This window comes from Barbus barbus, assembly GCF_936440315.1.
Source record: "Barbus barbus genome assembly, chromosome: 33".
NCBI lineage: Eukaryota > Metazoa > Chordata > Actinopteri > Cypriniformes > Cyprinidae > Barbus > Barbus barbus.
The window spans coordinates 15,071,878-15,088,185 of record NC_136761.1 but is presented as its reverse complement, the minus strand read 5'-3'; the positions used below and the strand labels follow the sequence as shown (position 1 = coordinate 15,088,185).

The 16,308-nt window shown below is 35.9% G+C and overlaps 1 protein-coding gene across 2 annotated transcripts; it reads right to left on the bottom strand.

The window, feature by feature from the left end:
- Nucleotides 1-716: 716 nt before the first annotated feature.
- On the bottom strand, nucleotides 717-16,083 carry LOC306853110 (transmembrane anterior posterior transformation protein 1 homolog). 2 transcript variants are annotated; one of them, XM_079390298.1, is made up of 15 exons: nucleotides 15,867-16,083; nucleotides 14,011-14,159; nucleotides 11,582-11,700; nucleotides 10,364-10,396; nucleotides 7,282-7,444; nucleotides 6,912-7,047; nucleotides 6,494-6,591; nucleotides 6,281-6,350; nucleotides 4,937-5,017; nucleotides 4,299-4,408; nucleotides 4,079-4,138; nucleotides 3,854-3,922; nucleotides 3,523-3,599; nucleotides 2,697-2,860; nucleotides 868-2,570 (listed from the first exon to the last, which is right to left on the bottom strand). In XM_079390298.1, the coding sequence occupies exons 1-15, from the start codon at nucleotides 16,060-16,062 to the stop codon at nucleotides 2,326-2,328; spliced, it is 1,770 nt and encodes a 589-aa protein (XP_079246424.1). In that variant the 5' UTR covers nucleotides 16,063-16,083; the 3' UTR covers nucleotides 868-2,325. The 2 variants fall into 2 exon arrangements, with proteins under 2 accessions (XP_079246425.1, XP_079246424.1); XM_079390299.1 differs by lacking the exon at nucleotides 10,364-10,396 and having other exon boundaries at nucleotides 717-2,570.
- Between the last annotated feature and the right edge of the window lie 225 nt (nucleotides 16,084-16,308).

Below are 16,308 nucleotides of genomic sequence, written 5' to 3'. Positions count from 1 at the left end.
TTACTTTGCAAGTCCACAAGCCCAATAGTCTATCTACATCAAAAGTCCTTCAATTTTAAAACAGGCATGTTATTCCTTCAATATATTCTGGGAAACAACTGCTTTATTCATAAAGAATGTGAGGGAGGTTCCGAATGTTGTGTGTACATGATATCAGAGCAGGACTTCACTTGATTAAATTCTCTTTCTAGCTGAGGATTAAGGGATTCTGTGAAGAATGCAATGGCTGCAGAATGTTCTGTGTGTCAGACATTGTTGAACAAAGACAAAATCCAACAGTGTCAAACCCCAGACGGCCTGTTTGGACAAGAAATTATTATTTTCCGACATGGCAGGCAGGACAACGACAGATTACCATGGTCACATCAGAGGGCCGCCACACTGGTTAGTCCTGCAAAATACTCTCAACATAAATACATTGAGATAAAACACCATTAAGTTTCAAAAGGATTTCTTTACTCTAAATGGCCACAGTTGCCTTAGAAACAACCTACTGCCCTCACTCCTCCGTGCTTACTGTATGTTTTAGCGTCAAGTAGATACCTGGTATCTGGAGGTCTTGATGGAGAAGGACAGTGAGGTTGGTGGTGGGTGTAGGGGAGGTAAACATTACCTCATACACATGGAAATGGAGATGGAGGCGGATTTACTAGTCTGTGAATTCTGTAGGAGAAAAGGTCACAAAGTGACAGATTACTGTCTCAGGCTGTCAGATACGTGGGCGTAGTTTAATACCAGGGAGAATGCATTCTGACTGATAAAACTACAAGGTGAATAAAAACTGTATAATTCTTACAATATGACGACCAGTCACAGCACCAAAAAACATACACGCTTCTGTATAAAGTCATGTAATATAAAACATATGGCACAAATTACAAAACAATTTTATTTGCTGTCCCTAAAACAGGGATTGAATTACATACAAACAAATGGTTTAGTCTTCAACATTTACATATATGAAACTACTTTTTAGCATTATGGTACATTTTAAAAACAAAAAAAATGAGAACACACCGTGAGGACAACTACCTGTGCAACCCTGTTCAGAATCTCTCCAAAAATAGTCATTTGATTTTTACAATGATAATAAACCAAAATACAATATACTGAAATGCAAATTATGCACACTTCAGATCATGGCAGGGAAACTGCTCAAAAAACATTTTCAGTCAAAAGAGAATGACGGAATTTCCATTTTCAAGTCACTTGCCATTTGGTACCTTTGCACCTCATGACTATACCGGAGGTAAATTCTAGACATAGGCTGTACAGACTTGGATTGACATTCAACTTTCCTCACCTTCCAAGCAACATTATAAATGTGATACTGAACTATGAACTACTTGATAATAATTTAATTACATTGAAAACAACAAAAAAAATATCAAACAATATTCTCTCAGTATATGATTGGTCACAGATGATTTGAATTTCAAAATACACTAACAATGTGCATTCAAAAAACACTCACTTTGTTACACTTCATATGAATCAGTTATTTGCTCTTTCATAGCTGGTGTAAACTTTCATACTTAGAAACACAAAAATACTCTGTACAGCTTAAGACAATGTGGTAAATCAGTGCAAAGTTAAGTCAGCTGGATTGGCACCATGTATATTATTAAGAGCTGAATTATCAAGCAGCCTGGCATTAGATTAGCTAAACCTTCCCTTTCTGTGAGTCGTGTGTTTAAAGAAATGTATCTGTTACAATACAGACTTCAACTGAAACAAATAATACCTTTACAAGTTCTAAAAATAAATATTTGCCAGACTGATCAAGTCTAATGGCAGCATTATTGGCAAACCCGTTTAGCATGTTATTCTAAGCCAAAAGTGTGTGAATATATAGAACTTTATCTATTTATAAGCAGCAGTTGTAAATTACTCAGTTGATATTTTCAAGTGTTTAAAAACTATATAATTTATGCTTTTTAGTTTCAGATTAAAGATAAAAGGCCTGGTTTGTAAGAAGTTCATGCCTCATTTATTGTTCCAAGATTTTCTGATAAAATCGAGACAAAAATATCCTAAAGCAACATATAATAGATTCTACATCATGTGATATGCCAGGCCGCCGAGGGTGAACAGACTCATTGTTTTGATCTGAAATGCTTTACGCACAAGATCTGCTTCCTTTGGTAGATACACCACAGAAATGGAAGCAGAGAGGATGGCAAAATGAGTAGTGTTCCAGTTAGAGTTAAACAGTTGCCACCTCTGAAGAACTCACTCGAAAGCCTTTGCAATTATTTTAGACTCAGACCCTGAGTCTTCTCCACTTTCATTCCTGAGCAGTTACTATGGTGATGGGGTTAAAGTTCACCCGATTCGGTTGCCGCATATTGTGAAGCGGTCAATCTCCAACAGATCTTTTTTGGTGGTTCTGTGTTTAAGTTCAGGAGATTGTGGCATCTCGCTGCTGCTCTCCTCTAGTTTAGGAGGAGAATCTGGGGGCGGATCACTGGTCACCTCAGTTACAGGAGGTGGTGTTGGGGGAAAAAGCTTCGCTCTTGGGCTCGGCTGCTTGGTGATGGAGGTGGAGGGTCGCTGCACTTTAGGTTCAGCTAAAAAGACACAAAATAAAAGAGCAACATGATTCTTTGAAAATTCCCTCAGCACAAAAAAATATGAGTCACATGAGTTTGAAAAACAGAATGGCTGAACTACTGAATAATCAAATCTGGTGTTACCTGAGGGTGGGGGAGATTTGGCAGGGCTTGCTTTCTTGGGAGTTTGTTTTGAGGTTTGAGCAGTCGGTCTTTCAAACAGCTTACACTCCATGTTAGCTTCCTTCACATAGCGACAGGACTTGCCCAGAATAACTATACTATTCAACACTTTCAGTGTTATCAGACTGCAGAATCAAACCATACAATACAATTTTAGAACTTACAACTACAATCTTGCGTAGGGCAGGCTAATCACAAATGTTACCAATTATACTCTATTATAAACTACTTTGGCTAAAAATTACAGCTAACCGCACTACATTAAGCTCTTTTTAAATTTTTTTTTACTTAAAATACACTACTGTGAAATGTTACTGAAATTTAAAATAACTTTCTATTTTTAAATATAATTTATCACCGTGATGCCAAATCTGAATTTTCAGCAGTCTTTAGTGTTACATGATCCTTCAGAAATCATTCTAATATGGTGATTTTGGTGGTTTTGAAACATTTCTTATAATCATGAATTTTTTCAATACATCTTTGAGGAATAAAAGTTGTAATTTCTTCAGAACAAAAATAAATAAAATTTACTGACCGTAAACCTTTCCCTGCAACTTAATCATGTTGCATTGGTACATGATTTAAAAACAATAGCAGTACAACCACTTCTAATGAGGATACCGGCCAAAACTGCTCACAGAATGCTCACGGATGTATATTTACACAGTTTGAAAACAAAACAATTACATACTCTAGGTCTGTAGAGATTAGATTTCATGCTAAGTGATGCAGTGAAAATGACACATTATGTGATGTGATATACACTTTGAGGTAATTCATTTACCCAAGATAAAAGAGGAGCAGACAGACAGATGAGAGAGCGCCCTGGATCTTCACTGAGCTCATCACCACTCGAATCAACTGACAGAGACAAAAACAAAACCATATCTTCAGCACCAAATATGCAATTTGTTACAGTCTTGAATAATACCAGTAACACATCATTTGTTGTTTCATGTGCCATTTTGCTATTTGGAATTAGTATGTTGGTAAACATGAAACTACATAGTAAAAAAAAAAAAAAAACAATTTATACATGTTGTTTTAGACAGTATTTTTTGGCTACCTTACAAATGAATCCAATAATAACCAGAGTAGTGAAAATATCTTCTCACCAGTACAGCAAGAGGCAAAGGAATGAAGCCCATTCTTCTTGCCACTGAATCGCTGTAGTCTGTGTAGGCCTGTCCGTGAATCAACCACATTTCCTATTTATATTCTTTGTTATTAAACCTTTTTTGCCATTTTATGCAGGTTACAGATACTAGGGATAGCTTTTTTTTAAAACAAGTATTTAAAATTGAGTACACACTACATCCATAATTTAAACTTTTACTTACATTCTGTTGTCGACTGCTGACAAGTTCAAAGGCCAAGCTGGCTTTATATTCACTGTAGACCTAAAGAACATGATGGAAAGAGAAAGTTCATATGTGGTGCCTATATTTAGGGATGTGTTAGTGAACTTTATGACCCTGTCCAAAAATGGCATCCTCAATGTGCACTTGTAGTTTTGAGATGGATTATTAAGAAAATCAAGTACAAATCTGTGGCTCTCACATCAGCTGTGATGTCATTGAATTTAGTGATGAAGGCGTGCTTGACGATGTCAACCGTAACTTCAGACACGATTACCATGAAGACGTCAGGAAGCAGCACCCAGAGGTGATCTACGAGCAATATCAATACTGTTAACAGATTAAGCAAGCACTGTTGAAAATTTGCTGAAAATGTTCTTATCCTCAGGCCAAGTTTTAGATGAGTTTGTTTCTTCATCAGAACAGTTTTGGAGAAATTCAGCATTGCATCACTTGCTCAGCAATGGATCCCCTGCAGTGAATGGGTGCCGTCAGAATGAGAGTTCAAACAGCTGATAAAAACATCACAATAATCCAGGTAAATTTGTGGATTATTGATGTTTTCAGCTATTTGGACTCTCATTCTGTTTCAATGAAGAAACAGATTCATCTACATATTGGATGGGATGAGGATGATACATTTTCATTTATGGGTGAACTATTCCTCCAAGTACCACCATTATGAATCTGATTGGATCTTGCTCATAAAGATGCTAAATATTTAAAAGATAGATACTGATGCTACAATAAACCAACTACTAGCCTAAAAAGTAAACAGATTGCACTTTAAAAATACCTGCATTTTCAGTTAAGAGTTTTAATCTTAGTCTTAATCCAGACCTGAGTTCCAGGAAAACTGCTCCATGTTCCTCAGGCACACGATGAGGAGCAAAACATAATTGGTAAACCGCTCCTTGATATCTGTAGGACAGAAATATAAACCCAACATATAAGCGACACAAATTCTGCACGTTATATTCACAAAGCCCCTCTCACTCCAATCCCAGCAAAATGTGAGGGGAAACGACGGTCAACAAATAAAGCTTTCAGTCTGTAAGACTTCAAAGGATGTAATCTTTACGATGCACACACTGTTTCCAGCTGGTTGTGTATGAATAGTAACTTGAGGAATTATTCCATCACAAAGGCTTGAAAGGATGACCATAAGACTTAATGGCCGCTTGAAAGTGGGGAGAGAGTAAACAGCGGAAGAGAGAATAGGTGCTGATTACAGTATATCAATCAGTGTGTCTTTCATAAAGAGGATGGGCGCTGTAGGAAACAGGCACTCAAATGGCACCACGGTCTGTCAGCATCTCACAGAGTGTTATCAGAAGGCTCATGAGAGCTTTGATTAGCATTTAAAAAAGATGCTATAATGTTTCTGAGTCAGCCCACACACAACGTTCAAGACTGCACCTTCATCTGCCTTGCGATCAAAGAGTCTCTAAGTGATTAAGATGACATACACCGTACTAGCTGCTTTGAATAACACTTTTCATGGCACACTGCTGTAATATTCCCAGTGTATAATCCACATGTAAAGCATGTTGTACAAACAAAAATGGAATTAACCATTATTTTTGGGAGAATTTGCTTGGTTGGTAATATAGTATTCTTTGCAGCACTTTAAATAACAAAACACAATATAGTAAATCAATAGTAACATGACACACACAGTTTGGAGTCAGTAGGAGTCTTTTATGTAAACTAGGGCTGAATTTATTTTAAACCAGTAAAAACTCTGAAGTATTTTTAAATATCACTGCAATTTAAAATAACTGTTTTCTGTTTTAAAATGTTTTCAGTTTTCTGTTTTCAGCAGCTATTACTCCAGTCTTTAGTTTCACATGATTCTTCAGAAATCATTCTAATATGCTGATTTGATGCTGAAACGGTTGCTGCTTAATATTAAAAAAAAAAAAAAAAAAAAAAATTGATTCCTTGAATAGAAAGTTCAAAAGAACAGCATTTCTTTGAAATATAAAAAAAACAGTAACATTACAAATACCTGTACTGTCACTTTTGATTAACTTAATTCATCCCTACTGAACAGGAGTATTTATTTTGTTCCAAAATCTGACCCCAATCTTTTATTAAAATTATCACAGTAATAACATCTGACATCAATCTAGTCTGTGTTGAGCCCAGTATAACTAGCTAGATTTTGGGACTTTGACTCACCACTGTTGGACATCTGAAAGAGGTTGTTCTTCTCAAACTTCTTGAACACACTTCCCTTGATTTCCACAAACTGAAATGTGAACAAACACAAGCCTATAAAAACTCTGATTACACAATTTTTAAATGTCTATAGTGACACAATAACTGGACGATTCTGGTTTTGACGATTCTGTTGTCTGCACATAAAATGATTGTCTGTGTGTGTATACTCACGTTGTTGGACATCATAATGGTGAGCAGAGATTTGTTATGTGAGTTGAAGGCCACATTTAGTGTAGAAGCTTGGACCATGATGAGGATAGCATGCAGAACTGAGACAAATATACACTGAGGAAAACAACTGTATTGAACTACTTTTGTCATTGATATTTATTGTGCTACAAGTTGTATAATACTGAATCAGATCCAACAGAATATCATTTACAATCTCAATAATAAAAAAAAAAATCAGCCATGAAATTCTGACTGGATGAGACATCTGACCATGGCTGATGAAAAAACCCAAATGAACTACTACACCACACCTCCAACATCAATATGGAAATAAAGAGCAATGATACATACCTACACTAAATTATGACATCTCTTATATTCTGAGCACTGCAGACGGCTTGTATAACAAAAAGGATACAGACATAGAAGACGGCCATGAAGAAATGGGGAATGACTCCAATGTGGGCTCTCTTCCGCGACTTTGGTTCAGTGGCCGTCCAGTAGAGAGCATCTAGAATATCTTGGCCAAATGATGAGAAGAGACGGTCTGCCACCTGAGTGATGAAATGACACAGACATTTACTTCACCCAAAATTAAAATGTCAATACAGAGTCTGATGTTCATCTAAATCTGTATGCTGCTTTATGCTATATGGAAACGATGCATGAACATTCTTTTTTTGTGTTTAGCTTACAGGTTTGAAACAAACCAAGAGTGGGTAAAAACAATTCCTTTATCACATGATGCAGGAGATGTAACTGAAATGGATTTGAGGGCTGTTCAATACCTCCAACATGTTGTAGATGATGTAGAGTTTGATGACAGACTGGCCACGGATCAGGTGGTACATCATGGCGTAGTCAACGTAGTGCATCATGGAGTAACAGAGCACCATTATTAAACCTTTCAGCAGGTCACACACCTGAGCCGGCTGCAGGAACCGAGAGCCACTGATAAACACAAACACACAGCAGAAGTGTATTAAACAGGCCTGAGAGTCAGAACAAGTTGCAGAAAAAGCTTAGTGAACAATTACAAATAGCACTTTTGAGTTTACAAATTGAGGCTAAATGTAATGATTACACACATCAGCTTAAAAAAAAAAACATCGCACTGAAAGCACTGACTTTCTTTCAAACCAGAGGAACGTATAGATGGGCATTTATTCAACTAACAGACGTCACATTCTCTTTTTGTATGAATGTCAAAATTAAAATGGTCTTATCATCATTTGCTACTTTTCAAATTTTTGTCTAGATTTTCTTTATATGTTTCCTTTGTCCAAGACCCAGATTTTAAATAATAAATTATATTTCAAAATCCATTATATTTTTATTTTTTACATTTTCAAAACTATGATGACCCAAACACGGAGTGAAATATTTCATGTTTAGTGTGTTATTTATATAATCTTTTTTTCTGGACATCCAAGAAGACAAATTATAATAAGAGATCACAATATCAAAGATGCCCATAGTTGGAGAAACACCCAGAGAAGACATCTAGGAACAAGTCAAAACCCATGCAGATGTTTGATGTATGGTCTTCATGTACAGACAACGAGAAAAAATATAACACAAGTTTAGCATTGACATCCATCACACCTTAGTTCACACTTAAGAATGTTTCAGCAGAAAACTAATGAACGGAAGGTATCAGATTTATTTGAGGAGCTGAGCTGTGATTCAGAGGTGTGCACAGATCCTGCGTCTTGGGTGTGGGTGGGAGAATAAAAAAGGAGAAACTAGACGGATGTTTCATTTTCACTTGAGGCATCACACTCCCACTCACGAGGAGAAATCTACACAAACATCCTCAGGAAAACAGCAAGACTGAGAACTGGCAACAAAAAGCTGAAAGAATCTGAGATTTTTTGTTACACAAAGATTATGATCGTCAGACTCCCCCATACACAAAAAAGCACTGTGGTGATACCATGGTACAAAAATAAATTAATAATAAATGTAATTTTGGCAAGGTAATGCGAAAGGAAAACATCTACACTACTGTTCAAAATGTTTTTGTATGCACTAATGCTGCATTTATTTGATCAAATTACCGTAAAATGTCTTTACTGTCAATTTTGATCAGTTTAAAAGATCCTTGTTAAATAAAAGCATTAGTTTCTTTTTTTCTTTAATCTTACTGACTCCAAACTTTTGAACAACAGTGTAGTTTTTTTGACAAAGCAAATGACAAAGCATATAATATAATATAATGAATAACTGTAAAGCTCAAACACTACATTATTAGGGGTGTAACAGTATAACGGTATATTTATGCGTATATGAAAATTTTCGGTATGGGTCTTTCGGTTAGGTACGCATGTGTACCGAAGAAATAGAATTGTTTTAACCACTGCATGAGTGGAACTTCAAAGGAAAATTCCTTCCTCTTTACTACTAGTTTTAATGCAAAATAAACATGAATGAACATCTCATGACTCATGTAATCACTCAATCAGTGTTACAACTATGGAAAGATGTCAAAATAAAATGTCATGTAGCATTACATTTACCTCAGGCACGTCATCAGTGTCCACAGCTCATTAGTTCGCTAGAGAAGTGAAGTCTAGAGAAGAGCTTTTCGCAAAATATTACACTATACTCATATTTTACTTTACCCATTAGTGATATTAATGTAATCATTTAGAAGTTAGTTTTAAAAACTGCATTATGTGCAATTTACATGTTTGCATAAAATTTTTAAGTTGAGTGTTGATTATATTCTACCAAACCGTCATGTTACACCCCTATACATTAGTATAAATAAATATATATATATATATATATATATATATATATATATATCTATTCAGTCAAAGTTGACAGCTGGGATAAGAAATCTGTCTCTCTGTAAGCACACACTGATATTTGCCTTTCATCTGCGCCAGCTTCTGCTTGTGCTAAAGTGCAAGGCTTATGTGTAAGAAAGTACAGCTTATGTGTACTTTTGTCCTTTATATCCTTGACTCATTTTGAAGGAATGAGATGCAGAATTTTTATGCTGAATAGTTTTAAATTCTGCAATGAACTGTCCTGAAAAGCTACTTGATATTACTTGAAAGATATTATTCATTATGAGGGGTCCTAAAGGTAACAGTAAATTAGATCAAGATTTTACCAAAACATGAGTGTGATGTGTAAGCTCTTCAATTACATTTAAATAGGAATATTTCTGCACATAATCTCCTGAAGCTGGAAATGTGACCATGAGGTATTAATAAAATCGTTAAGTGTAGCTATGGATCTTAGGATTCCGTTAAACCTTTTTGCAGTTTGATTAAAGCGAAGGGAAAAGCCGCTATGACTTGGGAGATCCTCACCAAATACACCAGAGTAGTTTTAAATGCTTTCCTATAGGGAAAAAAACCCAGTATAAATCAGCCTATAGTGGTTTGCTGGTCTTGGATGGTCACCAAGCTAGTCTAGTTTGATTTTGTTTTTGGAAGCTGGTTAGGCTGGGAAAACAGTTAGCCAACAAGCTAAATCAGCTTAAACTAGCTAACTAAACTCTGCAAACCATCTTAGGCTGTTTTTTTTTCTTTCCGCAGGACGGCGTGTAATGTAGCCATTCAATGTCACACTGGCGCCAGACACACACAGTCATGAAACAAAAACACTGCCAGCCAGAAATGATACTTAACAGTTCAGAATTAAACCTCTTCACTTGCCAGCGGCTGAGAGTTAAAATTAAAACTACTGCACCATCATATCATAAGCTAAAAGGGAGTTATCTCTGCCAGTTACATTGACACTCTACCAGGTTGGCAAATGCTTCAGTGACATGACATGCTCATTATATAAAACGTATGGATCAAACAGAATGAAGGATGGGATTGTTTGAAACTGTGAAGGCAGGCATCCTACCTGCTCCGTCTGCAATAAGGGCAAACATTAACGCTGATGGGAGGAGGAAGAGGCACACATTAGGCATTATACTGTACTCTGATATGAGGAAAAGTCATTAACACACTTGTTCATTATGAACCTGGCAGAATTAAAACGCAATGAGAAGCTTTAGTTTCTAAAACCATATAAGAATTTATTTGGTCACAATCTGATTGTAAAATGATTCACAATGCATCTCAACTTTTATGTGGGCTCACAAATCTCTAGCGAGTAGAGTAGGGTCACTGCCAAATACACTCCTTTCTTGTGGTTTGAAGACGCTTTGCCACTAAAGCCAATTGTATAGTGCACTCTTTTAAACTCTGACAGCACCCTAGTGAGATCTTAGGTAATGATAAACTATATTTTACGTTTGTGAAGTGTATGTTTCTAACAACTAAATGGCTGTTTTAGCTAAACGTGTTATGACACCTTAATTTACATGTTAAGTTGAAGTTATATTGCACAAACTCAGTAACGTTGGCAATGTTGTTCATGAAAGACGACAAAAACATGGCAAGAATGTGTCGGGAGTGTCAGTGTCAGGAGTCAGTTGTGGATGGGCAACCGAGGTCACTGACTTCAATGCAAGCTTGAGGTCATTTTGATGGTATGACCATAATGTGATAGGAACACTATGTTGAGTATCATGTAGATAAGCTAGTATTAACATTTTTAACTAAACGTCGTCTTTTCCGTTCTCCTTTGTAATAAAAAAAATCTCAGGCTGCAAAAAAAATTGTGCCACAGTGTGCACCTGGCTTTATTTTAATCGAGACAGTAAACATTAGTTTAGAAAAGATCTCCATTTAAAAAAATTGATATTTTTTTAACATTCTATTCATCAAATAATACTGACAGAATCGACACAACTGTTTTCAACATTGCATACTAATAAGAAATGTTTTACAACACAAATCAGCATATTAGAATGAATTCTAAAGAATTATGTGACACTGAACACTGAAGTAATGGCTGATGAAAATTCAGCTTTGCATCACTTGAATAAATAGCATTTTAAAATATATTAAAAGAGAAAAGAGCTATTTTATATTGTAATAATATTTCACAATATTACTGTATTTTTGCAACCTTTGTGAGCATAAAAGGTGAGCAAAAATAAAAAGAATCCCCAAAATTTTAAATGCCAGTGTATCTTTTATTTTTGAGAGAGAGATATTGAGTATTATGTGTTACCCAAGGCCGCAGCAGGGTATCGTCAACAACCTCAGAAAGGCCAGTAAAGTTCTCAGGGGCAGCAGGGTGAACACGTACAGAAAGGCATCCAGACACAGGAAGATTCCGAAGATCATCAACTGTAGAAAGTCACAAACAGCGACATTAGCACCTGCACACAGATATGCAATATGCAAAGCAGATATTCATTTGTTTTTCATTGTGTTCAGTCAAGTTACACAGAAATAACTGTGACATCATGTTAAAAAGCCCTTGGCCCTGAATGCTGATGCTTCACATGCTTGAGCGCACCGAGGCGTGTAATGTGTTGAAGGAGATCTTGAATATGTCTGCCAGCAATCAGTAACCTTAAAATATTTTTCATCTTTAGGAGGCACTCCTCTGTTTCAGAGAAAGACTATTGAGAACAAATTAAAACGTTAACATTCTCCGCAAGCAACTGGCTCTTTAAAGTCTAAGACGAGTGTGAATCCTTAGGGACAATTTTTTACCAGTAGCTATAAAACAAAGAGAGCTTGTTAGGAGACAAACACAGACCACTAGAACCCTTTCAACAAAGCACAAAGGAAATAAAAGGCAGTGGAAGATAAATCAAGACAGGGCTTAACAATGAGGAGCTGTTCTGCAGGCCTGTAGTTCAGATAAGAGCTTGTAAAAGACAATTGATTACGTTTTAAAATACATTCAAATAGAAAACAGTTATTTTAAATTGTATTATTTCACAATTTTACCATTTTCCTGTATTTTTGATCAAATAAATGCAATCTTGTTTCTTTCAAAAACATTTGTAATCAAGCTTAAACTTTTGAACAGTAGTGCAAATATATGTTTTTGATAAAACCTCAGCCATTTAGTTTGCAAAGCATAAAAATGTGCACGATCTACGAGTGTAAAATAAAGCAGAAACAAAGTACTAGGTGATAGGTCAAGTGACACTTTCATCAGCTGAACCAATCAGCCCTTCCTACTGTAGAGCTCTGCAAGATGATGAAAACATGGGCCCTACCTGCTCACAGTGAACACACTGGCTGAAAGCAATTATTCTGAATTAACGTGGAAATCTATTAGGTTTGCAGCTCAACGTTTTACCAACTGGATGGTATTTCCAGAAAAAGCATGCAAAAATGTAGGAGAGGAGAACAGCAAAGCTGTTTCTGGCTTGTTTGGTCTTCAGTCCATCTGTACTGACCAGGAATCAGAAGTACCAGATCTAGCCTCTCACCTGCACTGCAAACATAATGAAGAAACTGTTTCCAGGTCAGCACTGAACCCTCGTCTCACTGGTGTTTGGAGAGTTTGCTGAGCTCTTTCTAGGGTTTGAGGGGTGGAGCACCTTTAGTGTCACAGAGCCATCTTTGTGTGTGCATACCTCAGCTGTCAACACAAACCTGAGTGTGATCCTGAAGACTTGAGCTCAATGTAAAAATGCTATGTGAATATTTGAAGAAAGACATACAGCCCATTAGATGAATCATTACCATTACATTAATATTATGAGCGTAATAAAATAAGTATATACTTTGACCAAGCTAAGTAGTTTTCAATAACTCTATCTCCATCTAGTGGCATTCAACAATTCAACACCTTTTGAATGAGGCACAAATATTTTGCAGATTTAGGCACTTTCATCTGAAATACTATTTTGATAACATATAAAAAGCATTGAAATTATAGAGTTTTGGTCTATAATGCTATAATATTTTATAATATTAAATATATAATAATATCTTGACTTGTAATGTAAAATGATGCGACTGATGAGGCCTTATGAGTAAGCCTACAGAAAATTCTGCATACTCTGTATACTAATTTATTAAATGTATGGATAATATGATGGAATTAAAAATAAGAGTCAGGCATGTGATCAGCTAAGGACCAAAATAAAATAAAGAAAAATAAATAAAGAAAATAAATTATTCAAATTATTTAGTGTTTTATTCTTATTTAAATTATAAAATAAAACCGCTTTACTAATGCAATATTGCTAATGAAAAAGGTATTAATAATATTAATATATATTTTTAAATATATTAATCATTTTTATTTTTAAAAACAGAAAAATTACAATGCCAGTATTTATGGCGGTCTTATTTTCAAATGTTAAAATAAAGAACTTTTATTTTGGCAGAAAAATCGCTGGGAGACCTTAAAGCTTCTCTTTCGTTTATAATATTTATAAATTGTCCTCGTTAGAAATTTGAGAAATTATTCATGCATGAAATACATGCATTTTAAAATTTTGCCCCAGATTTTACCTTATTTACATGGGTCACTTTTCTGGTTAGAAAATACAGAAATCTGTTTAACATCGGTTTAAAATCACATCCCTGAAGAGTGTGATGTATGACCATATTTGAAGGTGAAGTTTATTATTAGTGTTCTTTTAAGTTACAGAAGAGCAAGAAGAAGAAGAGCATTGTGGGACTCACCCTCTCCAGTTCTCCAGGGATCCTCATGCAGGTGTACACCCTTTCCCTCCGCTCAGTGTACTTGGCCTCGTTGTGCTCCAGGAAGTAGCCCCTGGTGAGCTCTGCACACACGAACCTCAGCAGAGATGGCTCGTCAGAGTCATCCGAGTCTGTGGAGTAGAGAGAAAAAAAAGTGTTTAATGCTATTAAATTGACAAGTCAACATTTATAGTGATCGACAGAGTTATTTTGACATTTGTGCAAAAAACAGCAAAATGACAAGCATACAAACATCACGATATATCCATAACAGAAAGAAAACAATTATTCAAATAAACTGGCAAGTGGTAAGAAATCAAGCTATTTAGTCGATATCTCAACATTAGATGGTCAACATCAGCCAATAGCTGTGCCCATGTGACCAATTAACTGATTCGGACAAAAAGTCTGGTGGTAGCCTTGTCACAGGACAACAGACATTTTCTGTTTTCAAATGACAATTTTTTTTTATAAACTTAAAATAATTTGTTAATTTTGTCAGACAAATCTACTTTCAAGGTTGAATGAACTATTAAATGTAGAAAAAGTCACTGCATAAATTAAAAGATAAAATAATAAACGGCAAGTTTGGTGGTGAAGGTCCAAATAACAGGCTGCTGAGTTTGCTCCGTTTGATCACTTATGCACTTGAATAATTTGTGTTTTAGTCACAGCATAAGAATTTATGATGACAAATATTAGTTATTAAGAATAAACAGATGTTTTAGTGCTATGTAGTGTTTTTGGTTGAAATTTGTTGTAAAGGTCTGTTATGTTTTAAGTGCTCTCTTCTGTGACGTTTCCAAACGAATAAAGTAAATAAACGAATAAAGCTCAAAATCACTAGTGAGTCAATGCTCATCTTAACTTGAAATGCAAACTTCACGAAATTGGATACACAAGTAAAGTTTATAGTGCATAGGACTTATGTTTGATGAAAGAAAAGAATTCTTTAGCTGATACAACAATTCAAAAAAGTCCTGAAGCTGGCTGCCTAATGTTTATGAGTTTTCTGAACTTATGTTATTTTTTAGGTGCATTATGCATATACAGTATATCTGTCACACTGATATTCAGGCAGTTGAAAAACCCAAAATCGCTCAACCACTAGAATACAATTTCAGAGTTGAGGATAGCACGACGCGTTTGCACAGCTGCTATTTCCTGCAACAAATTTTGACAGATATAAGTAACAACGTTGTGCTAGGTTTTTTCCACTGCTGTACTTTCTAATTTACGGTAAATACTAGATAGGCGAACAGCTAGAGAGGTCAGCTTTTAAGTGCACATTTCTCTCTGGATGTGTTCCTAACACCACGTTTGGACCAGACAGACCTCAGATGACCCACTGACTCAGGCTTCCCATGAGCACTTTAGACTAGACCTAGAGCAGGGATGGGCAACTTAACCTGCAGAGTTTAGCTCCAACCCTAATCAAACACACCCGAAGAAGCTAATCAATGTCTTCAAGATCACTAGTAAGCAGGTGTTTGATTAGGGTTGGAGCTAAACTGCAGGACAGCGGCCCTCCAGGACTGAAGTTGCCCATCCCTGACCTAGGGAGACTACAAGAGTTTTGATTTCTGATGTTTAAAATGAATACAACAACATATACGAATGCGCCCTGTAAATAGCTAACGTTACTCAACAAAAGAACACAACGTAAAATTAAAGCTCGTTTCAACGACTGCTTAGCAAGAACGGATATCAGAATATTATCCAAGACAAAATTTTATACAAATCAGATGTGGCCACATTAAAGAGACTAGTATTTGTAAATCCAGGTAAACTTGAAGCCACGGTGGAAGCAAAGGCGAAGGTCAGATGCTCGAGCTCACCTGAATGCTCGTGCCGCTCGTCTTTAACGGCGGGCTTCTCATAACATCCGAGAGTTTCCGTCATTTTCGCCTCCGAACAAGAGACATCTGTCTTCCTCGACATGGCTGCAGCAGCCCAGGGACATTTTAGCCCTTTGTGATCCTCATTTTCGGGATCTTTTTCGTCTGACACCCCGCCACACAGCGAATCCGCCATCTTCGCTGTGGCGTCATCACACCACACACGTGATGTTGATAAACAGTACACTGTTGCCGTAAAATAAACTATGCAGCATATAGTAGAAATGTACATAAATAATGTAGAAATATTGAATTATAACTTAAGTAGTTTTCTTTTTACAAAATACATATTATAGTATATTTAAAGTATATTTAAGTATATTTTAATTGAAAATTAAAAATGCATACATTGAAAAACGTATTATAGCCTACACACACACAC